Source organism: Phyllopteryx taeniolatus, chromosome 18, assembly GCF_024500385.1.
Source record: "Phyllopteryx taeniolatus isolate TA_2022b chromosome 18, UOR_Ptae_1.2, whole genome shotgun sequence".
Classification (NCBI taxonomy): Eukaryota; Metazoa; Chordata; class Actinopteri; order Syngnathiformes; family Syngnathidae; genus Phyllopteryx; species Phyllopteryx taeniolatus.
This window is the reverse complement of record NC_084519.1, coordinates 9,877,406-9,900,882: the sequence shown is the minus strand read 5'-3', so window position 1 is coordinate 9,900,882 and position 23,477 is coordinate 9,877,406. Positions and strand designations below refer to the sequence as shown.

Here is a 23,477-nt window from a genome sequence, read left to right as displayed (position 1 = left end):
ACTGTGCATGCCAGCTATTCTTTATGGGCCTGCAGGAGCCAAAGCAGTAACCACAATGCTAAGAGGGGGTTAGACAGTCAGCCATTTGTTTTGAACCTTAAGCCTTGGCATGTAGATACATCACCGGTTAAAACCTTGATATACAGTAGCTCACTGGAACACTTCAGTAGTTTCGTCCAAGAATATTATGCTAGTATTCTAAGATTTTTTTGAATGCATTTATAGTTACAAAAATATTTTATTTTAGAATTTTCTTCCCTTTTAATAAAATAATCAATTGGAAATTAATTAAAACACTAAGAAGAAGAGTGGCACGGTGGCCGACTGGTTAGAGCGTCAGCCTCACAGTTCTGAGGACCCGGGTTCAATCCCCGGCCCCGGGGATTCAAACTCCACACTCCGCCTGTGTGGAGTTTGCATGTTCTCCCCGTGCCTGCGTGGGTTTTCTCCGGGCACTCCGGTTTCCTACCACATCCCAAAAACATGCATGAATTGGAGACTCTAAATTGCCCGTAGGCATGACTGTGAGGGCGAATGGTTGTTTGTTCCTATGTGCCCTGCGATTGGCTGGCAACCAGTTCAGGGTGTACCCCGTCTCCTGCCCGATGACAGCTGGGATAGGCTCCAGCACGCCCGCGACCCTAGTGAGGAGAAGTGGCTAAGAAAATGGATGGATGGACTAAGAAGAAGAATAGCTTGGCTTTATATAGCGCCTTTCAAGGTACCCAAGGACACTTAACAAGAGCTCATGGAGGTAATTAAAATGTTGACCATGTTCGGAGCGCCATGTTAGTGAAGGAGTAACTACAGTTGGCCACCAGCTGATAGTCGGCAAGGTTGACAGCGAACAAGGTTGCACTCTGTACAGTCTGTCCTCTTTCTTGTAAGGTTACATTTACACTATTCCCAGCGGCCACGGCATCTCAGTCTCAGACCACCATGGACAAAATGGGATGGTCGCGAGACAATGTAAGGGACGGGATGTGCAAACGTCCATCCATCCATCCATTTTCTTCTCCTCACTAGGGTCACAGGGGTCCTGGAGCCTATCCCAGCTATCATCGGGCAGGAGGCGGGCTACACCCTGAACTGGTTGCCAGCCAATCGCAGATGTGCAAACGTGACAGGCCTTGATAGCCATAGATGGCCGGCGAGATTTTTTTAAGTGTCAAAACATTTGCTTCGGCAGTTAGCTAGTCGTCGGTAGTAAAACGGGGTACACGCAACTAAACCTGACAGGACGTGATAAGGCGTATCAAAACTTACTACTCAGTACTGGGACGGCAAGCATACTGTATTGGCCCAAATCAGTGCACTACGTTTTGGGCAAATGGACCTGCCGTATGAACATAGTTTAACGTAGCCTAAGAAATTAACTATTAAGACAACTCTTAATGCGTTTGTCACAGTAACGTAGAAAATATCGTCACAACAGGGAGGAGCTGAATTGCATTCTAACCATCATTGCATGGCTAACGCTGCTGCTGATTGGAGTGGCTACATGCGCTTCATGGCTGTGCCATTAATCCCCCCTCCTTCCCGCCCCTGATGACTGACAGGAGCCCACAGCACTTGTCGCACCTGCTGCCACACCCACTGCTACACCTACTTCTGCTGAAGCCCCGCCCACTGCTGATACGGTATACACACTTTCACACAATTGACTATACAGAAATGAAAATATTTTTCAATCAGATTTCAAGTAGTACTGTAAGGATTCAAAATATAAAAGCATTTTGGGGGAATACAGCTTTTTTTACTGATTCATTCATAGTTGATCCAGGTGTACCTATTTTTTTTGTGTGAGGGTAGAAATTCCAGTGGTGTTTCATCCTAACCACAAATAGAAAAAAATGCAAGTGCAGGCCAAAGTGAATCACATCACTGCTCTTTGTGAGCAGTATGAATCAGATTCATCTCAATTTATTCTTTAAAAGAGGTGGCACTCCAGAGCACAACGCTATAAAGATAAATAGATATTAATCTTGTGAGGCCAATTAGGGATAATAGAATCATCTCACGTGGTCTAAACTTTACACAATTGCAGCTCAAAGATGGAAAAGAGGTTAAAACAGTATTAAGGCTTGTAATGAGCGCTCAGTTACAGTATGAGCAACAAGTCTGAGTGGTCTTCTCTGAAGTAAAAAAAAAAAAATTGGGCTAAAGATAATAACTCCTGGAGCCTGTAAGAGTGGCTCATTTCGACTTTATAATAAGTCTCTTCTCTGAAGGAAACTTGCTGGCAACACACACACACAGTACACATGCGTACCTACACTTATACCAAGTCCCGACTTAATGACTTCCCATTCTATCGGCGTGACCTCCATGAAAAGACTAGCCGCTCTGAATGGAGGACCATCTTCCCATTGTTAGCCCGATGGAAAGCCACAGAGGAGATGAGAGAAAAGGAGGGAGGAAGAGGAGAATAAAAGAGGATAGAAGGAGAAGAAGAAGATGACGGCCTCGGCCATTGAAGAGGAGGAGGAAAGGACACTTTCTGAACACAGCGCCTTGCGCTTTTTTGTTGGCTTAATGGGAAGCCACAGGAGAGGGAGCAGACGGAAGAATGAGAAGGAGAGAGAGGGAGAGAGCGAGAGAGCTTCTTTTGTTAGATGGAGTCTGGTGAGGCGGAGAAAGAGAAGAAAGGCAGAGGTTGAGCAGGAGCGGATATGAAGACAGAGCATGATAAGAGGTGAGTGTCGGCGGTAACAAAGCAAGGTCGCCGTGTGGGGAATGTCTTCACTTGAAAGAGAACAAGAGACCAGAGGAGATTAAGATACGCGCACGCGTGCATGCACGCACGCACACACACACACACGCACACAAATAGTGTCGCTAACTTTGTAGGTGGAAATATAGGAGGAAAGAATGAGTTTTGAGGATGATGATGATGGTTAGGTTAGACATGAGGAGTCTGGTGAGGGTGGGGTCATGTCACAAGTATTAAGAGAGCAAATGTAACATTCAAAAGGTTGAAAAGGATATGATGTGCATTTTTGCTTCTCGAGCAGCACTTAAAACACTTCACTGTGTGTATGTGGCGCATTGCCAAACACAAATACCGTCCCACCGATACTGAGCAATCAATTATGCGCCAGTTATCACAAACTCGCGTCAAACTCGAAAGTGGTTCTTCGCCCAGCCGAGCTGATCATGTCATGGGGTGGAGAAAGTCGATGTGGGGCCGTTATTGTGTAATGTAGCCCCACTGTTAGGCCCGCCGCACACAGACATAACTGTAATTGACAATTGCAAACAAATTAAAATTGGCCACTCACACCCGCACGCCTACCAAATGATCCTCGCACTCATACAAACTGAAAAACTGCAAGTCCTGGTGTTCTTATTCGGAAACATTTTGAGGTGCCATATATAGTTTACTGTATTTTTTTATTGTACCACAAACAATATGGTGCAGTTGTAAAGAAAGAAGCAGATTTCCCCTGGTTGCTGTATTAATATTATAACAATACAAAGTGCGAGATTGTGGATATTTGAGTGGCTGTTGGCAATGATAGCCCCTTTCATTAACTGCACTCGTGCATTTCGGCGACAGAGACTCTGCACACTTCGCTTTTTTGGCCACAGGTGCATGAAATTATTAGACAAATAAAACCAAATCACTGACAAATTGAAAGGAGAACACGGGTTGTGGGACACTTTGCAAACTGATAAAGGTGAGAGGAAAAAAACTAACATGATTTAAAATGATAGATTATTGAATTGCAACACTGACATCTACTGGCCTCAGATTTAACTACAACTTTTTAATATTTTTGATATGTGAGAGGAGAAAGAAAAAGAAAAATCAAACCAGGCATTTAATAACTCACTACAGTATGTCGATCACTTTACTGGCTCTAAGAAGACCCCATACAGTATTTGATTGACACTGTCAGAGAGATACATTGAGCAATCTGTGTATTATTGTAGCTGTAGACATGTTGTGGGTGTTTATGACATATTTAGTCCAATCTCCAGGACTCGTGCCCCTCAGCTGTGGCCCCTGTGGCTCTGGAGAAGGCCTACCAGTTCGGACTGAGCAGGAACAGTCACATGAGCTTCGCCTTTGATGACGCCAAAGTGAGAGAGAGGTTTGTATTGAGAAGCAGGAGCATCAACGACACTGTGTGCAGGTTTTTGGAAGTGACAAATGCTCCCAATGTGAAAAAATCTTTCCTAGATCTGCATTTTTCCTGGATTATTTTAGACATCCATTTAACATAACTTTAATCCTCTAGACAACCTTACTATTAGTAAGTGTACTTTTCAATAGCTATTGTTTTCCTAAATGTGTCCTTCGTGTGTGTTACAGGTTGATTTTGGAGTTTGAGCTGAGAACACAGGAGGAGTCAGGACTCGTTCTCTACATGGCCAGAATCAACCACGCTGACTTTGTCTCCATCCAGGTGTCATGTGGAATGCTTGTTTTCATGCGGCCATGTTTCCAGAGATAATAGCACGGACTAAGCGCTTGTCATCTGCTCCTCTGTGGTGACGCAGATCAAGGATGGACAGGTGTGCCTGGGTTATGACCTCGGTCACGGCAACACATCTGGATGCGTCCCCTTTTCCATCAATGACGGCAACTGGCATAAGGTGGGACAGCCACGCACTCGGCTATGGTTTCATTGAGACAGTGTTGCCACAGTTACCTTGAAAAAGTAACTTAGTTACTTTACTGATTACTTGAGCTTAAAATTAACTTCGTTACTTTACTGATTACTTGATTTCAAAAGTAAGTTAGAAAAAGGAAACTTTTTAGTTACTTTCAGCAGCTATCACTTATTCACAGTACAAAAAAAAAAGCATTAGCTTAACCGTACCCATTACTTGGTAATGTACGCCAAACAAGTTACAGAATGATGTCATCAACATGAAAAAATAACTTAAATATGAGTGTAGTTGGCGGCACGGTGGACGACTGGTTAGAGCGTCAGCGTCACAGTTCTGAGGACCCGGGTTCAATCCCTGGCCCCGCCTGTGTGGAGTTTGCATGTTCTCCCTGGGCATTCCGGTTTCCTCCCACATCCCAAAAACATGCATAAATTGGAGACTCTAAATTGCCCGTAGGCATGACTGTGAGTGCGAATGGTTGTTTGTTTCTATGTGCCCTGCGATTTTCTTTTTCTTTTAATTCTCTCAGATCCGTGTGGCTCGCAGCAAGCAGAGAGCTCTCCTGGTGGTGGATGGGCGATACAGTAAACAGATGATCAGCCCCAAAAAGGTTGATCATTCTTTATTTTATTACCAGTGGTAATGCCAAAGATGCATTTTGTTACGAAAATGACGCATCCATAACCATGTGTCATGTTCATTTGCGGTTATTTGATTTTCAGGCTGACCTGCTGGACGTGGTGGGCGTGCTGTATGTCGGTGGTCTCCCGCACAACTACACCACCAAGAGGATCGGACCGGTAATAGAAAGCAAAAATAGGATGACAAAACATGAGAAATGTACTAAATCAATTCTCTGCCTTTAGATTCTTTACAGCATCAACGGGTGCATACGGCGCTTGAAGATGGTTGGCGGTCCTGTCAGCACAAAGGCTGCTGCTACTGGTAAGAACGCATTTCAACTAAAAAGGTCCTAAAATATATGCCAATTGTAATCCCTTCCTCTTGTCCCAGGTCGTACCGAGGCGCTCACTGAGGACTTCGAGCTCGACATGGCGACGCCAACGTCCGGCCACATGGTCGGAAGATGCTTTGCTGCCACTGAGGCGGGAACTTATTTTGACGGAACCGGCTTCTTGAAAGCAGGTCACTGTTGAATGTTTTTAGAATCCATTATTATATTGATTATTCCATAGATTAAGCGAATAATATTTTTAAAAAAAATATTTTGCATTAAAGTTTATTGCAAAATTGTTTTTTCGATTACTGTTTATTAACGGATTAATGTGTATTTGGTTTGCTTAATGATCATCAATCAAAACCAAATAAGGAGAATTAAGTAATATCACTTGGGAAGAACTGATATTGTACTCAGTACTCACCAACGTTTTTGAAACTGAGAGCTGCTTCTTTGGGTACTGATTAATACTATTAATGATTTTTTTTTTTTTTTTTACTGCAACTGACTCATCATTCGTTCCCTGTATAGTTTCCAGCTACAGAGTGGGTCTCGACGTGTCCATTGGATTGGAGTTCCGAACCAGCAGAACCAATGGCGTCCTTTTGGCCATCAGTAACCAAGGCAATGATGGACTTGGTATAGAGATTGTTCAGGGCCAGGTGTGATGAATGAATTGAGACCTTATAAGAAGGTGATACAGTGCCCAGATAATTGATGAGAACCCACAATGGCCGTTCCCCTCTTTTAGCTGCTCTTCCACGTTGACAACGGCGCCGGACGCATCACGGCGATGCACGCGTCCGACAGCGACGGCTTCTGTGACGGCCGGTGGCACACGGTCGTCGCCGTCAAGGCTCGCCACAGGGTGGAGCTCCTGGTGGATGGGAAGATGAGCCAAGCGCAGAGTCCCAACGCACGGTCCAACACCTGCGATACCAACGACCCGATCTACGTGGGAGGCTACCCAGGTCTGAAGCAAATGCACAAAAGTCGCATTTAAACTAAGCGGTACACTTGGTTCAGTTCACCACAGTACAGTGCAGCGGAATGTTAAACTCAGATGTGGCTCGCACTTAAAACAGCGAGGACTGGTAATGGTGCCATTTGCTATATAGCTACAGTGCACCCACTAAAGTTGAAAGCCCCTGAAGTTTGAAAACATGACGTCATCACGTGAGGCATCTCATAAGACTTGAGCTAAATGAGCATCTGAAGTAGTGTGATCTTGTCATGCCACCACAGAAGGCGACCATAAAATATGAATTTATTATCACTTAACAACTCTTTCCCCAAAAAATACATCTTTTTTAATTCCTAATGACATTTAGGGTTACATGTAGTAGTGCAGTGTAATGTTTAATAAGTTGCATGCATGTTGAAGACGTACAGTATCAAGTGACCGTCGTGCACGTCTTGTCCAGACGGTGTTCATCAGGCAGCTCTGTCCGGCCGCACGTCCTTCAGAGGTTGCATGAGGAACCTGAAGATCGTCAAAGCCTCAAAGGTCATGGAGGTGCACTTCAACAAGGCTCTGGAAGTCACAGGAGTCCAACCGCTCTCGTGTCCTGCCATCGCTGCATGACAACCGACCCTCTAAGCGTCTCTGCCGTTTTTAAATGGACTCAAAGGTCAAAGGTTTTGAACACTGATTTTGATGCAGCTTAATGTGCAGTCTGGACAATAAATATGTAATGGCTCCTTACCAAAGTGTAATATAATGTACTTTCTTTACTTTAATGTACTTTCACCCCAACATTAAATCTACCATTCAAAATCTAAACATTAACACAACAAACTTTACGAAAACAATAACAAACAAATATTTACAAATCTACATTTAACATTAAATCTACCATACTAAATCGTTGGGATCATTTTTGACCTGCCCGCATATTTAACTTCCAAGTTAAACTAATGTAAGTCACTTTACTGGATACACCAACTGACCACTTGACCAATTAGAGTTGAGTTATATCAAATATTGTGCCCTTACAAATATAATGTTCAGAGGTATGAATATAACCAAACATTTATTATGCTTTTATTCTGGAGTGGTGTATCCTAATAAGAGCTTTCCCTAAAATTTGAATCAAACTCGACACAATCAGTAAAGAAACATGCTTTGTAATTGTATGAATGTTACAATAGTAATACATTGTCTTATATTGCTTATCGCCCTCCATTTCCTCATATTTCATACTGTAACTGTGACTGTAACAAACTTCTATTTGTTTTAAATGTCACTCCTGTTCTTTTGTCATCAGTCAAGCTCCCTTCCTTTTCTTACACTTTTCTGAGTCGCCATTTCCTCACTGTAAAAGAGCTTAAGACTGAATACTGCTTGTTTCTTGCTGTGTTGTTGAGCATTCACTTTTAAAAAGATGCTACACAAATGAGAAAAGCTTTGCTTGATTGTTCAGTGACTTTGGTTGCTGGCTGGCCCTCATGGATAATGTTATTTGTCAATTTGAGGGATAATTACAATTTTCTGTTTCTGTTGAATTTATAGGAACATAGAGATATATAAATATGGATTTTACTATAAATGTGGATACACAGACATCCACAGGAATGTGAGGACATCTGAATTTTGAGCAGGAGAGCCCAATAAAGTAGGAACCACATTTGATAAATTGTACTTGACTCCATGTACCTCACTATAAAGTAGTTATACTACTATGAATTATACTTAAATACATATTGTTTTGTCCTTTAAAAAGTTTGTGATAATCATTACATTTTAGTAACAAAAGAAAAGGGCTTAATCATCTTCTGGCTACTGTAATAACAATTTGTGTATCTCAGTTAATTACCAGCAGATGGCGCTGCTGCAACAACAATGAGTTTCTGGCACGCTATTGCTTCTTAGAACTTAAAACTTTGGTTCATAAAAAAAAATGACTTCAGAATAAACAAAGAGTAGCATTTTCTTTACATTATTAACACTAATGCATTTTTATCACGTGAGACTAAAAAGAGGAATTTTAGTCTGTTTTTACTAAAGGTGATAGTCTTACCTCCATAAACACTACAGTACAGTATTTAATACATCCAGTCCCAGTTAAAAATCACCCGTGACTGCATTTTTGCAGCTTTTTTTATATCGTCCATAATAATAGATCAAATCATTGTCTTGCGCATTCCTCTTTTATTATCATACTCTTCTTTACGTAAGAATGGTTGGAGAGTTACATTTGAAGCTGTGGCTGCATGGAGTGGAATGTTTGGAAGATTTCAATACATTGGAAAGTATCAAGTCAGTGTCATTTTAAGTATTACAGTTTTGTAAAGAGAGTTGTCTTAAGTTGTCTTCTTCCCCACTTTACTTTCACTGTTTATGCAATGTTCCACCAGATCCACTCAGAGTGGGCTGTCGGCATGAATACTTTCCCTGTCAATCACAGCCTCCATATCTTCTGTCACCATGGTGATGGGTGATGTAACTCCAGCATTAATCTCATTAAGTTGTCAAGCCAAAGTTCATTTTCTTTACATCAATTCAAGGAAACAGATAGTCTTGGCAGCTCGCTACCATATAAACGTGAGTGGAGATAGAACCCAGCTTTGTGCTTTGAACGAGTACCGCTTTGTTTTGTACATTTTTATTTATTTTTTTTTTGTTGTCCTCTGCACTGTCACTTTGCTGTCCCGAAGTCAGCTCAGATGATTTATTGCATGCTGCCGGCCTTCTTTAACACAGCTTTAGAGAGTTACGAAGCGCGATGGCGGTCCAGGTCCAAAACTCGGGTGCCCTCATGGCCTCCCGCACGCACACGCTCACGCCACGGTATCTCCGCAGCTCCTGTGGGTGCCCGAGTCCAGACCAGACCTCGTCAGGACGACTGCATGAGGCCCGTCAGGCGCTTGCCAGTCAGTGACTTGCCCTGCAGGTAAGACACAATGTCATATGGAGGTCAAATGAAAGTTTTAATTACAGCAAGTGTCTACACAAAACACTTACTGCATTGACACACATGGACATCCGCTTTTAATGCTCCAAACGGGTCCAATCATGCTTTGCATACAAAAACTTCAACTGTTTAAAGCACAGCTAGTGATTAATCAAAACCAGTGGAAAAAGGAAAGGCTTTCTCCACAGAGAAATAGCAGGAGCTGGAGAAGTAAACGTTTGTGTGGGTATATATCAGTAGAATTAGAAACCAATCGATCCTGGATCACTAAAGCGACGTTACAAGAGCTGCACATGTGCAATCTAATGAGCCAATACAAGAATTATATTTTGCATACAACAAAAGCAAAAGTCAGCTCATTTTTGCATTTTTGTTTATATTTTGGGGCTTTTCCACATGTCATATTTATGCAAAAATACCAAAAGGTGAATTAATAGACAGGAAAACAGCGTAATTAAATGGCAATGAATGGCATTTAGTAGCATCCAATCAGATTGCTGCAATATAAGTCACAGTAGTGCTCACATTATTTGCACGGTAACTGGGGGATATCTATGCAACGTGTGAAGTATATTATTGCTACTGCTATACAGTAGTAGTCTGTGATTTAGTAGCAACTGCATAATAATGGGAAGTGTTACACATTCAATACAAAAGAAAAGAGTCAATTACAAGTGGTTGTTGTTGTTGCTGCTGCCATTATCAGTTGTAAAGGTTGAATTAAAAAAAGAAAAAAAACTCACCACACTGCGTGTGAACTTCTCCAGCGAGGTCCGTCGGCCCTGCTCCGTTTCCAGCTGCAGGAAGAGAGTGATCAATATGACAGGGAAACCACAACTACAGATTAAATGTCACAGTACGGAAACCGCAAAGATTTCGAAGACCTGTTTGGCTGAAGCTAGACTCACCTGAACTCACCATGTGCAGCAGGAAGAACATGTCTATTTTTTAAAATGCCTTACTATACTGTACAGGTAATAATAATTTAAAAAATGCCTGACTATGCGTCATGTAGTCATGTTACTGTTTTTGTGTGTGTGTCTTTAGTTGACTGTACATCATATCATTTTTCAATTACATGCCTTGCAATACATTTTTCAAAACGCCTGACCATGCATCATGTCATTCCATTTAAAAAATATCGTACTACACATTGTGTTTTTTTGTTTCATGAAAATGTTTAAGAAAATGATTTACTATAGTGTGTCTATACATCATGTCATTTCTTAATTGAACTACACATGGCTTTTTTTTTCCTCTTACGCAAATGGGAGAATAACCCATGATCTATAGTCAATTCAAGCCACTGCCAGCCTTCCCAGTTAACATGGATATTTGACTTCTAAAGCCGTCAATGGCAGTGAATGTGTTTTAAAAACAACATGGACAAAGAATACAACTTCATGTACAGTATAATTATACTAAAATCATTAAAAGATGAATAGACTAAAAAAATTAACTGATGAATAGTCAAACTAAAAGAAGTACATAATGTATAGTCAGGCATTTCCAAGAGGGATAACATGTATACAGTTGGAAGACTAATAAAACCGCAGTGGCTGTGTTAGAAGTCTTTTATTATTATTATTTTTCCCTACTATACATACAGTATGCCATTAAATGACTTCCTATACGTCAGGTTTTTTTTTCATGCTTCTTCAATTTTTCAGTCTACGTATATTTATGTCGTTTAGTGTGACTGTGCATTTGCTTACAAAAAAACCCGACTGTACAGCATAGTTAAAAATATATATATATTTTACGTCATTTGTCGATGTAGATGTGTTATTTTACATGCCTGACTATACATACATCATGTCTTTTAAAAAAACGTCTTACTAAACATCATATGTAAGCATGTCTTTAAAAATGCCTTGGTATACAGGTCAGCATGTTGGTGTTTTTGTTTTGTTTTTTGTTTTAAATATGATTAGACGTGTTGTCTTTTTGTTTGAGTTATCAAGTGACTTGTGTCAGGTAGCCGGCAGCCATGCAGTACCTTCTTTCTTGAGTTCAGCAGGTCCTGATAGACGTTGGAGCGCAGGAAACGAGTGTAGCTGTCACTCTTCATCAGCTTGTAGATGTGATCCTGGACACAAGGCGGCGTTACAGCTCGGTGGGGAAAAACGACCCACTACTGACACACACAACTGTTGTGTACCAATATAAAATGTAAATAATACCAAAAAAAAAAAAAAAGTCCAAAATAAACATCTGCAGCAGGTATCGCACTAGTGGAACAACTATGGCGCAGTAGTAGAACAATTACAGTATGTCTTACAACAACTGATGTCCCCCCCACACTATTTTATGATATTTGTGTGCACTAGTAGAACAACTACTAGTTACTAGTGAGGCAAAACTGTGCATTAGTTGACAAGTGTGTGCAACCAGTACTAGTCGTGACATTTTAAATTCTACTAGCTAACAATGCATTTCACTAGCAGTGTGCTGATGTCAACTAGTGCGGTTTTGCCTTACTAGTAATGTTTAGTTGTTCTACTAGTGCGCAAAAAAACGTCATACAGTTGTGGGGGGAAAAAAACATCATTATTAAGACAGTCAGTCTAAGCATGCTGTATTGTCAAGGTTTTTTTTTTATTATTTATTATAAAAAAAATTTTAAACCAATGTACAGGTACATCAAACTAGTGAGGATAATAAGCATACAAGTACATGTAAAATTCAATCCACTACTAGGATGGACTATCAGGAAACGAACACCCAAGGCCACCATATGATGAAATATGGTAAATCTTATCGCAGTTGTTCGTGACATCTTGTCCCCCACCTGTGCGTCCTCATAGCTGTAGTGTCCCGGATCTTTGAGGTTGTGGCTCGTGCGCTCATAGCTGTGCGAGTCCAGATTGATGGAACTGGGCGCCCCTTCGGCCAGGAACTCGGCCCAGATCTCCTGCGCTCTCTGCGCTACTTCCTGCTGCGGGATTCTCTTCAGGTCCTGTACGGCCAACCAGAACCTGCACAACAGCCACAGCGTGAAACAAAAAACAAACCAACAAACAAAAAATAAAGAGAGCTACAGTTTCAAGACATCTTAAAATCACTTCATTTTATATCATTTATATAAATTTACTTTACTTTTATATAATGTACAGCACTTTGTGTGCAGCTGTGGTTGTTTCAAAGTGCTCTATAAATAAAGTTGAGTTATAGTCGATGATTGTGCATTGACATTATCTTGAGCAACTGCATCTTTACAGTTGTAAGTCATTAAGGTTTGGAAAATAAGTGCATAGGATGGACCTTTTTACTTTGTTTAGATTCAACATATAAGTAACAGTGATCTTCATCTTTATGAAAATAATTCATGTCAAATAATAGCACTTGGGCAACAACGTTCTCTCACTTTCTTTTTATTTCCCTTCTATATTTTTGTGTATCACAAAAACCTCCAGCCATTTGAACAGGGGTTTGTAGACTTTTTAGATCCAGTTTAGCTTAGTTGTATTATTGACTGCGTTAACAGAAATCAATACTGTACATAAGTTACATATATACTACAGTTTTTTTCTTGTATAAATAATTTTTTGCATTCTCTGTGCTCACCGCAGGTTTTCGGAACTAAACTCGGACTCCAGGAACTTGAGGAAGAGGTCGCGTCCCGCTGGGTCCTTCAGCGCCTCCTCCAGGGAGAAACCCCACTTCTTCACCCTCTGGTGACCAGGCTCCTTGCTTTGGGGGGGAGGACAATGGCTGAGTGAGAGATGCTAGCTTCATAACACCAAAAACGTATCTCAAGTACATCAACTCTGATATATCTTTAGAGACTATCAAGTTGATGTGTGTGTGGTTTTGTGCTCTAAAACGCTGTGGGCACGTCCGCTGAATGCATCGAAACCATGCCCCGCTCAACCGTCGAATGTCAAAATGCCACTACTACGACCGGAAAAATGGATGCTACTTCGGCTAGCATTTTTCTTACACCTATACATAACTACATACTGTATTTGAGCCGTGAAAATATATCCCCTTAAAGCTTTCCGGTGGCTGGAATATATCCCACCGGATCACTGTGGGACTTTTCCATGCCACAACAACGAGGCGCTCTAAAGCAGCCACGCGAGCCCGAAGCCCTGGTCCACATGCTTTTATTTATTGAAAAAATGTTTTTGCTGTCCTCGCTATTCTGCCTTCCTCTGCGTGACAAGCATGAATGCAAGGCCAACAACGAGGCACTCTAAAGCAGCCATGCCAGTGGACTACCAGAAGGGAAGATGCATTTTCAGGGTGTAGGCATAACTAGCTACAGTAAGTGCACGCCACAATGGCACCGGACAACCACTGATACGAACAAAGGTGCTCAGGTTCTTATATAGCAGGGGAGGGGCAAGTCATGCTGTGGCCGAGGTGCGTCACTGGCCCCGTTTTAGCCGGAACCTCAAAAAGGCAGCAAAACTGAAATGAAAAAAAGTTTCATATATATAGTTCTCCCTATTTGAGTACGACATAGTTCTCAGTCTTTGCACATGTTTTCAGCAATTATCATCAAACTTGTAGGATGTATTTAGAAGCAAATCTGTGAATTCACCTTACAAGGTCTAATGGTACGGTATTATTTGTGCAAGGGCATCAAGAAAAATATTGCTTGCTCATCTTGGTTTGCAGCAAACTTTGTACAAACACTTCACAACTGAACAGTATTATCAACACTGCTGCTAAAAGTGACACACGAGGTGTTCTGACTTGTCGACCTGTATTTTTGCTCTGGATTTTTAAAGATTTTGAAACCATTATTTGAAGGTAACACTATCACAAATGGCCATGCAACCTGTTCAAATTGTATTTGGTTTCGTTCATTTCCATCGGAGTGTCACCCATTCAGTAGACATCAATACTTATACATTGTCCTTTATTGTCAGTAACATAAATGGCACTCTTTGATTTGATTTTGATTGATGAATGAGAGTGACCTCTGAAATTCCTTTAGTGCTTCAAGAAAAGAGCCCATTACTCAAAGTAATTACCTGTAAATATCCGGTGCGCAGCTTTATGGGGCTGTTAAATCTACTGCACTGAGCTCCTTGTTTGTCTGGCTGACACTCGTTCACTGCCGCCCAATTATTTATTTAAAGAATACATCGCTTTAAGTCAGCTCGGTGACAAGACAATGAAGACGTTTTTGTATTGTTTGAGTGTGTGTGCACTGCAGAGCCTGTCCATAAATAAATAACAGCAATACAATTGGTCTGTTTGTTTGTTGTTTTAGTCTACGTGAGGAAAAGGTTATTTTCACAAAATATTTTATTGTCCTCTGTGCCACAATGAAAAGAGGGGGGGACGTTAAATTGCAATATTAACAAGAATGTAAAAATTACCACAACCATTTAAAAAAAAATCTGAAATAAGAAATATTAATTTATTCTCTAATACAACTTTTAAATCATTTTGTTCATTGGGTGTGGCTTTAAAACTGTTAAAACTGTACAAATTAAACATTCCCTGTGCACACATCATTAATTAATATGACCCAATAAGGCAATAATGCATAAGCAGTGTTTTATCAAAAATCTCCTGTAAATTTTTTCTTTTTTTTTTCTTCTTTAACTAGGTAAGGCAATTGAGAACAGTTTCTCATTTACAATGCCAACCTGGAGGAGAGTTAGGGTTCAGTGTCTTTCCCAAGGACACTTTGACAGCAGGCAGGGTTTCGATTCGATACCAGGATTCGAACCGCCAACCCATTGGTCAGGGGATCTACCCACTCTACCAATTGAGCCACAGCCGGCGTGATAGAAAGACAGAACCAAGTACAAAACTGAATCAAAAGATAATGACAATTTTCTGATGAAAAGGTATGTTTATCAGAATTAACATTCATGACCAATAATCAATGTAAGTACTTGATTCTGAATGTGTTCTCATTCACTGCCAGCCTTCCCAGTTAAGATGAATATTTGACTTCTACAGCGTCAATGGCAGTGAATGTGTTACAGTCAATTTTCCCAAGATAAAGATAGCTGGGATAGGCTCCAGCAGCCCGCGACCCTAGTGAGGACAAGCGGTAAAGAAAATGGATGGATGGAAGAAGTTTTTGCAAACTTTTCTTTTTTTTTTTTTTTTTTTACTAGAAATATGCCCCTTTTCATGCATGGTTGTATTCAAACATCGGAATGCATTCATTTCAGTGAAACTGATGTGGGAAAATGTGCTTTTTGAGTGTACCTGGCTTCCAGGTCCCAGTAGGACTGGTCATCACTGGTCCAGGGGTTTGACGGCTCCTGCGGCATCACCAAAGGGTCGTACTCCAAGTACTGCTCAGTGTAGCTTATCAGACTGACGCAGACATCACACGAGACAGAAGAACATTAGTATCATAGTTGGCATGGTTGGCATTTAGGTCTTACGAAGTGTATATTCATTCCAGTTGGGTTTTTTTTCCCAATCAACAAATGTTTTACAAATTAGACAGTCCTGAAATTGTTGGGCTCAAGATGTGAAACACTACTGACCGTTTTTTATCATCAGTGGCTATAAAAATAGTCATATTTAATTTTGTGAAAAACTAAGAAGGTTCAATATTTTGATTTCACATTTTGGTCTTATAGACAGTATTAACCTAACCCTCCTGTTAGTTTTATGATTCATGGGTCAATGTGACAATTTAATCATCAACAAATATAACGACATAATTCAAATGATATCTTTTTATTTCCTTTATAAGTTCAATCCTTTTTTATTCAAGATTGTCTGAACATAACAGGAAGCTTAAAAATCTATTTATTTACTCAGATTATGTTTTGTGTAGAAAAAAAAAACCCCCATCTTAATAGGATTGAAAATCAATAAACAATTTGATGCTGGTCGTTAATGCTCATGATTGATATTGTATAACGAGTTAACACTCCAAACTTGTGCTCTGAGAAGCACCAATTAACACAGTCCAATGATCAGTGTCAGCAGATTAAACGGTCAAGGAGGCACGGTGGCCCGCGTGGCGGCCACCATTGACAGTTTTTCTGCACTGCTCGAAAGTAACGATGGTGCCCGCTGACTTGCGGGAGGAGAGGGAAGAGGGAAGGCTTGCAGGGAAAAGGAAGACTTTCGCTTTCTCGCCCAGATGTAGCAAACAGAACTCACACGTCAGACAGAGTGTGTGCTGGAAGTTGGGTACTCGACGTTTTACATGCTGTTAACAAAACCAATATATGGGTTTTTTTCTTTTTTTCTTACCTTTCAGCAACTTTGGACATTTTCATACAGTGTCGATCTAGCTGGGCATTTAGGAACAAGATCTGAAAGCAAGACGGCATGAATGATTTCAGCAATTTAAAGCATAGTTTCTGATGTCTGATGAGCTCGTAGTTTGTTCACCAAGCTAAAAGTGTGACAGATGGTAACACCTCTTTCTCCACGTCCTCCTTAGTTCCCTTCCTGGAGTGGTGGGAGGGAGTATGGATTGGACTTCGCGACTGCGTGCCCTCCTCTGCCAAACCGTACACTGACTGGCCCCATTGGAGCATGATGAAGAAAAATAATAATAAAAAGGGGAACCACACATGACACTTATTCCTACTACCAAGACTGCAAATAAGAAAACTAATACACAATGTACAACAGTGTGTCTTCACTGTAATGACATCTTTGAAAATAAGTGACAAGATACAGCAGACAAGAAACATGAACTTTTTAGATAAAAACCAAGTCAAGCATGTCGTGTTCTTACTTGTGATCCTTGAAAGTAGGGCTGCAATTAACGATGATTTTAATAAGCGATTCATCTGTCAAATTTTTTTTTCCCCAATCAATCGATGAACCGGTCAAAAATAGTTTTCGTTTCCAGCTCTTTATTCAAAAGCAGGACATTATTTTAATTTGATACTTCAGAAAATGCCCAAACAAATGTTGATAAAATCGGCAAAAATGTTGATCTTTTTTTTTTTTTCTAAAGTAAATGCAGATGTTTGCAAATGTCTTATTTTGATTCAACACAAAGATAATCAGACTGGTTTCATGGAGGACTGCAAAGATCTGAGAATATTTACTGTTGAGAGGCTGACATTCCGAGGATTTTGTCAAAGTTAAACAAGGTCTCTAAACGATTAAAATATTGAATAAAAATCGATTAATTGTTACACCTCCACTTGGAAGTTGGTTGAAATGATTGTTTAAAATTGTGATTGGAGGAGACTGGGGAGAGCTAACTTACAGTATTTCAATGTAACCCGGTAATGCCTGCAACATCATCTACAAACACCATAAACCACGGAAGATGTGTTCAATTAATTTTGTCTTTTCATTTTTAAAATCATTTTTCACCATGTTCAGAAATAATGATAATATTGTCTCAGTTTATTCACAAATTTAGTGTGTAATCTGGGACGATTTAGTTGAACACAAAGCTATAATTCTGTTGTATGAATAGCAAGAGGTGGATACACAGTGTTCTTGTACTTCCTGCCAGTGAAAGAACATTTAATTGTTCTGCTTGTCACTACATGTTGCTGGCACAGATCAACAAATCATAATTTTCTGACCAATTGAGTACCTTCTTAACTCTATGAGGATTCTTCATGCGTCTGCACTTCCTGATGTCCATCTCTGTGGTGTTCACACATCCAGGCTGTGGAAAACAACAACACACAACCTCCCTGGTCAACACTGATCATTTCAGGACTTTCCTCATGTCATGCAGAGAGAGCGAGAGAGAGAACGAGAGAGACAGACTCAAAGGAGGAGGTGTAGGATAAGGTGTGCAGTAGCATCAATCCGCCACGCGCAGGCAGAGGCTTACCACGGGCCGGTGGACATCCCAGAAGGCTCTCTCCTGGCTGTCGAGGATCTTCCTCTCGGTTTTATCTTTTTTCCTGTCAATCCTGCACAGGAGATCAGTCGGGTTGAGATATACAACCCGAAGCTGTCCTGCCACCAGCACGAGATGCGGCACATGAATCACCACTTGGAGAGTTGTGCCGGTTATGAAGTCTCAGAAGTATGTGTACTGATACTGACACGCAATATGGAGGAATTGCTCATTTAACAGTTACTCTCCACTTTAACACAGATTCCAGTTGGACTACCAAACAGTTACATTTTCTTGTTTATCAGTTCAGATTTCTGTGTCCGTGATAATGGAAATATACGTTTTTCTGTGATGACCCATCTATTATTCTTGATTTATTGACAATGGTGGATGTTGGGAAGTCACAGACCATGGAGTTTCCCTGACAAAGCACACTTTTAATTTGAAAAGGCATGAACATTTTTTTTATTCTGTATGAAATAAAACCAATAAAAGTAATGTACTGTAATCACAACACTGTGCTTACGACTGAATGAATGTTTAGAGGTTTATCAATAAAAGGTGTACCTACTGTGCTTATTAAGTATTATTAAGTATCGATCATTAAATTCAATTAATATCAACGGACACAAACCAATAGGTCTACACACATACACACGCTATATTGTTTTAAACTGATTAGAATTTGGTAATTCTCTGTATTGGCCAAAGTATAGTCCCATCCAAGGATAAAAACTCTTCTAAACGGGAGATGAATTTCACAGATGTAGAGGAAGAGGCGCAGTGTGTCAAAAGGCACCAGGCAGTTTTTAAAGCACTTGAGGATGACTTCTGCCAAAAGGCCAACAGCTGGGCCAAAATTGCCCTGGATGTCGTTGCCATGGGGAGCTGTACGCATTCCGCCACTGTGCTGAAGCACAAATTGAGAGACCACTGACCTCCTGAAAAACAAAACCTCCAAATACCACAGGCATGCATGCACAAGGGACCGGAGGTGGCACCTTTGCTTCATTTAACTGCACTGGAGGAAGCAACGGCATTCGCACTCTCTAAAGTAGACATGCTCGGAGATTCCCATGGTGTAGATAGATACAGGGAAAAGTAAGTAAATACTGTAGTGGCTACGGGTTTACAAATGAGAATATAAAATGTCTCACAACCGCAAAAAAACTTGACATTTTACATTTATAACAGTGGCAAGAAAATGTATTTGACAGCTTTTTGGTAGTATCTTTTACAATGTTATTAGTATGTGCAGCCTGTATTGTAACTGCATCCAAACTTCAAGCGCAATAAGATGTTTCACCTTCTCTGGGCGCTTGACTTAAGTCGACGGGAGAACGCACGGACCGGCAGATTTTGACAGCCAAAACGCCTACATTTTAGGCTCGTTCCACCCAGAGCGTGAATCTGGAGCGAAGGTGCGTAAACGACAGACTTAAGTCAACGGCAGAATCCGCCGCAACCAGAAAAGCGTGCTTTGCAATTTCCCGCTCTGACACGCATTGGACAATACGGGTCCAAGTCACTCTCAACCTCCCTCTCACCCTTTGCAATGCACAGCAAACATACTTGTAATATCCGCGAGGGATTCACACTGTAACTTTATAATGATGTCATCACCTTTGTTTCAGTTTGCCTTGTTGCCATAGTAACAGAACCCACTTACTTGACCTGGGCCTCAGCCTGCATGTAGATGAACTCCCACTTCCTGGCAAAAGCTCTCTGGAGCCTAGCGAGGTTTTCCTGTTCGACAAAATTGATGATGTTATATCAAAGATTGGAAATCGTGCTTCAATGAGGATTAGTTGATTCATAACAATTATTTAGTAATGACCATGGTACTCCTGAAGTTAAATACCCCTCGTGTTGAGACTTCAACATATCCCATAAAGACTGAACTCAGGAAACATGAAACATTTCATTCTGAGCGTGTTTTCTGTGTTGTTCTTTAGCATTTTATGTCAAAAGAAGGAGCCTGAACAAAGGGTTTTGAGGGAAGAATGTTAAAACGAAGATATTATCCACAAGGAAGTGGAGGACGTCAAATAAGGAGAATCGCATTCAAAGCAGTCTAAATACTTGATTAGCATGGTCGCATGTGGCACGACTGTGTTATGTTTACATTTCTAATAAACAGTCACTGTTAAAAATGACTATTACTATAACTATATATATATATATATATATATATATATATATATATATGTTTAAAACTTACTGTTGCTAGCTGCCTATGCCGCATAATTGAATATCACGCCTATGCACTTTCCTACTCGTCTGCCATTATGAAGCGTCATGTTCAAGAATCGCGCTCGTGCACGTTATTGAGGGGCGTGGCTCTGGTCGGGGGGGGTGGCGGGATTAGTGAAGTGAGGCCACGTTCAAATCTCACTAGCAGTTTTAACACTACAAATTTCCGCTTGAAATTCATACATTGTAATCTCATGTCATTTAGCCGCTGATTTTTCCAACCACGTCGACCATTTAAAAGTTGTGCTCTTCTGTGAGATGTTATTCAAATGTGTCACGGTCACATACACACACGGCGCGTGACCTTTACGAGGATATTTGTAGCCCAAACTGGACAAACAGATCAATAAATAATAGGTTAGAGGAGATATCCGGCACCTACCGCCTCGTAATCCGCCAGCTCCAGCCTGGTCTTATTCTGCATGGTCCGCTTGCACAGATAGATGGCTGTGGGGCACGCAGGCAGGATTGGAACAATGAACGACCTTTCTTTTTTCTTTTTTTTCTTTTTTTTTTTTTTTTTACAGCGTACACATCCATGCATCTAATACCCTCTTATTTTCCTAATCATCTTTTTCCTCTCTGTTGCTTCAGGATTATCAGGTCGAGTGTAAACACTCAGCGGGCCTCTCACACTTCATCCATCAGGCTGAAGGACACCAAGTGAAATGACAACTGACTAATCCCGTCGACGAGTTGCTTCCACATTTGCACTGCCTATTTGTGTGCGTGCTTCCCCTTCAATCCCGTTTGCTATGTTCCTTCTGCCAGGGAGGGCTCGGCGCTCCATTACTCTTGTGTGAAATTTTAACATGATCATTTCCAAGACGAATCGCGCCTGCTTTCATTTTTTGTGTTATGTCGTGTTGTGACACGCTCGACTTCTTCCTGCCTCCGCTTATCTGCCGGTGTGTAGTGCACCACATCTGCTCACTTCATTGCAAGTATTGGTGTCACAGTTTGGAACTAGAAACTTTGCAGACACTGCCCGTCTCAATTGATGTAAGATGTAAATGATTGCGTAAGCCATGTTGTGTAGCTGGGGTTTGTTTTAGCCTCTACTGAATCCTATTCAATATTATGTGTGCATTCACTCAAGCGAGGACTGAAATTGTTTGTCTGGTTAAAGAGACAATATGAATTTTGTACAAAGATGCATCAGGCTCTGTTTACAGAGGGTATTTTTTTTTAAAATGTATCCATCTTTTTTTGGGTACTTTTTACACTGTTCGTGGTCATATGGAGGTGGCGTGGATCCCAGCTGACTTCTGGGCTGGTTTTAGTTGTGATATTGAAAAACATTCATGTTTCGACATCTTATTTTGAAAGTGCATGGTCACATGAGCCTGGTGTGTTTTCAGATTGTACTGTGGAATTGTGGGTCACAAGACATGGAAGCAAGACGTCATGGGAGATGGTCGCAGTCCTTTACAGTTGTGTGTTCAGGAGGCGCACAGTGTAATTGTGCTTTTGTTTATCTGTATTTTATCTTTTGGTTGTTGACAATATGCTTTGGGCATACACTTGACACTTCATGTGTTCATTTATTTACATTGTCTTAGCATTAGACTCAATGACTGATTCGCACTCCTGTTTTTACTTTTTACTTCTCACGGTGTCTCGTGATTTTGTAACATCATCAGTGGAGAAGGAGAAATGAAGTGAAAATCCACACAAATTGGGTTTCAGGTCACTGAAAATGTAGTTTTCAGAGAAGTTTCAGAATTTGTGAGAAAATGGTGAAATGGGCTTCCACTTGAATAGCGTTTTTCCACCCTCTAGGCGCTCAAAGCCACCGAACACCGTCTCCTCATTCACCTCCTGACGACACGGCATCTGGAGCAACAGGGGTTCATTATCTCGCTCAAGGAACCTCCTGCATGCTCAGGGGGGCTCAGGATCGAGCCGATCACTCCACCGCCTGAGGCATTTCGCGAAGATAGGTGTTGTCCCTGTGGGCATGTGCCCTTGAACACTCCCGTTCCGTTTGTTTCTTTGGGAGACCTAAAATGATCATGGCTCAAACGTGACTTGCTGCACAATTAACCGTCAATAACGGATTAGTACATGCTGCTACCTTTGGTGCAGATGAAGATGGCACAGGTTTCAATTCTTGGCCAGTGCCCCAATACCCAGTCACAGCACAAATCGGTGCGGTGCGCCAGGTAGGGCACCTGGTGCAAAAATTGTGCCAAACTAATCATGATGGTGACTCACTGTGGCGACCGCCGATGGGACGTTCCAAAAACCGCAGCAGCAGCAACAACATTTTTTTTCAAAACGCTACCAATTGAAGATGCCTTTTCTCTTTTTGTGTAATGACAGACATACACTCTAGAGATTTAATAAATTACTATACTGCAACTCTTACATCCTAATTTCAACACCTTTGGGATAAACTAGAAAGGGTGGGGGCCTTATTTTTTTCTTCCCTTCTCACTTCCTGTGGGTGCATTGACTACATAGGCCAAAACCTTTGTCTACAAAGTGTACGGTTGCTGATTTTAAACGTGAGTTCAATCTTATCTTTCCCCACAATGAGACACAGACATCAGAATGAGCTTCTGTTGCTTTATGAGGCTTCTGATTGTCTTAATAACACGGGACACCTATATGTAGTGACTATATTTTCATTCTTAAACAGCATTATGTTTGGATGAACATTTTTAGACCTTTGAGTGGTGAGCATATACAGTACATGATAAAATACCGACAGTACGTGAGCATACAATCTGGGATAGTGGGGAAAAAAACAACAGGACAAATATTAATGTCAATCAGTGGTGGATTCCTCCACATCATTTGTATATTCAAACAGTTCTAAATTGTTATTGACAATATTCTACTTTAGCCCTGTTGATAGTGGCAAAACCGTAATACACTACGACATATGTGGCTAGCGACCATATATTGTTCAAGGTTAGAGAAGCGCATCGTTTTACAATTACCCAGTACAAAAAAGTCCATTGAA

The 23,477-nt window shown here is 40.9% G+C and overlaps 2 protein-coding genes across 11 annotated transcripts in view; one reads left to right on the top strand and one right to left on the bottom strand.

The window, feature by feature from the left end:
- lama2 (laminin, alpha 2) overlaps positions 1 to 8,875 on the top strand; it is a 160,762-nt gene extending 151,887 nt beyond the window's left edge. For 6 of the 7 annotated variants that reach the window (XM_061753381.1, XM_061753379.1, XM_061753378.1 and 3 more), the window contains 11 exons: positions 1,560 to 1,640; positions 3,985 to 4,097; positions 4,319 to 4,412; positions 4,507 to 4,602; positions 5,150 to 5,230; positions 5,343 to 5,420; positions 5,487 to 5,565; positions 5,635 to 5,766; positions 6,110 to 6,240; positions 6,330 to 6,549; positions 7,003 to 8,875. In XM_061753381.1, coding sequence (XP_061609365.1) covers positions 1,560 to 1,640; positions 3,985 to 4,097; positions 4,319 to 4,412; positions 4,507 to 4,602; positions 5,150 to 5,230; positions 5,343 to 5,420; positions 5,487 to 5,565; positions 5,635 to 5,766; positions 6,110 to 6,240; positions 6,330 to 6,549; positions 7,003 to 7,163 — 1,266 coding nt within the window. In that variant the 3' untranslated portion in view covers positions 7,164 to 8,875. The remainder of the gene's footprint in view (positions 1 to 1,559; positions 1,641 to 3,984; positions 4,098 to 4,318; positions 4,413 to 4,506; positions 4,603 to 5,149; positions 5,231 to 5,342; positions 5,421 to 5,486; positions 5,566 to 5,634; positions 5,767 to 6,109; positions 6,241 to 6,329; positions 6,550 to 7,002) is intronic. The other variant, XM_061753377.1, reaches the window with a different exon arrangement.
- rgs6 (regulator of G protein signaling 6) overlaps positions 8,707 to 23,477 on the bottom strand; it is a 65,800-nt gene continuing 51,029 nt past the window's right edge. For all 4 annotated transcript variants that reach the window (XM_061753383.1, XM_061753382.1, XM_061753384.1 and 1 more), the window contains 12 exons: positions 20,889 to 20,953; positions 19,923 to 19,999; positions 18,245 to 18,326; positions 17,999 to 18,073; positions 16,854 to 16,955; positions 16,684 to 16,745; positions 15,676 to 15,786; positions 13,060 to 13,185; positions 12,284 to 12,470; positions 11,492 to 11,581; positions 10,236 to 10,289; positions 8,707 to 9,465 (listed from right to left, as the gene is read on the bottom strand). In XM_061753383.1, the coding sequence (XP_061609367.1) occupies positions 9,415 to 9,465; positions 10,236 to 10,289; positions 11,492 to 11,581; positions 12,284 to 12,470; positions 13,060 to 13,185; positions 15,676 to 15,786; positions 16,684 to 16,745; positions 16,854 to 16,955; positions 17,999 to 18,073; positions 18,245 to 18,326; positions 19,923 to 19,999; positions 20,889 to 20,953 (1,082 nt within the window). In that variant the 3' untranslated portion in view covers positions 8,707 to 9,414. The remainder of the gene's footprint in view (positions 9,466 to 10,235; positions 10,290 to 11,491; positions 11,582 to 12,283; positions 12,471 to 13,059; positions 13,186 to 15,675; positions 15,787 to 16,683; positions 16,746 to 16,853; positions 16,956 to 17,998; positions 18,074 to 18,244; positions 18,327 to 19,922; positions 20,000 to 20,888; positions 20,954 to 23,477) is intronic.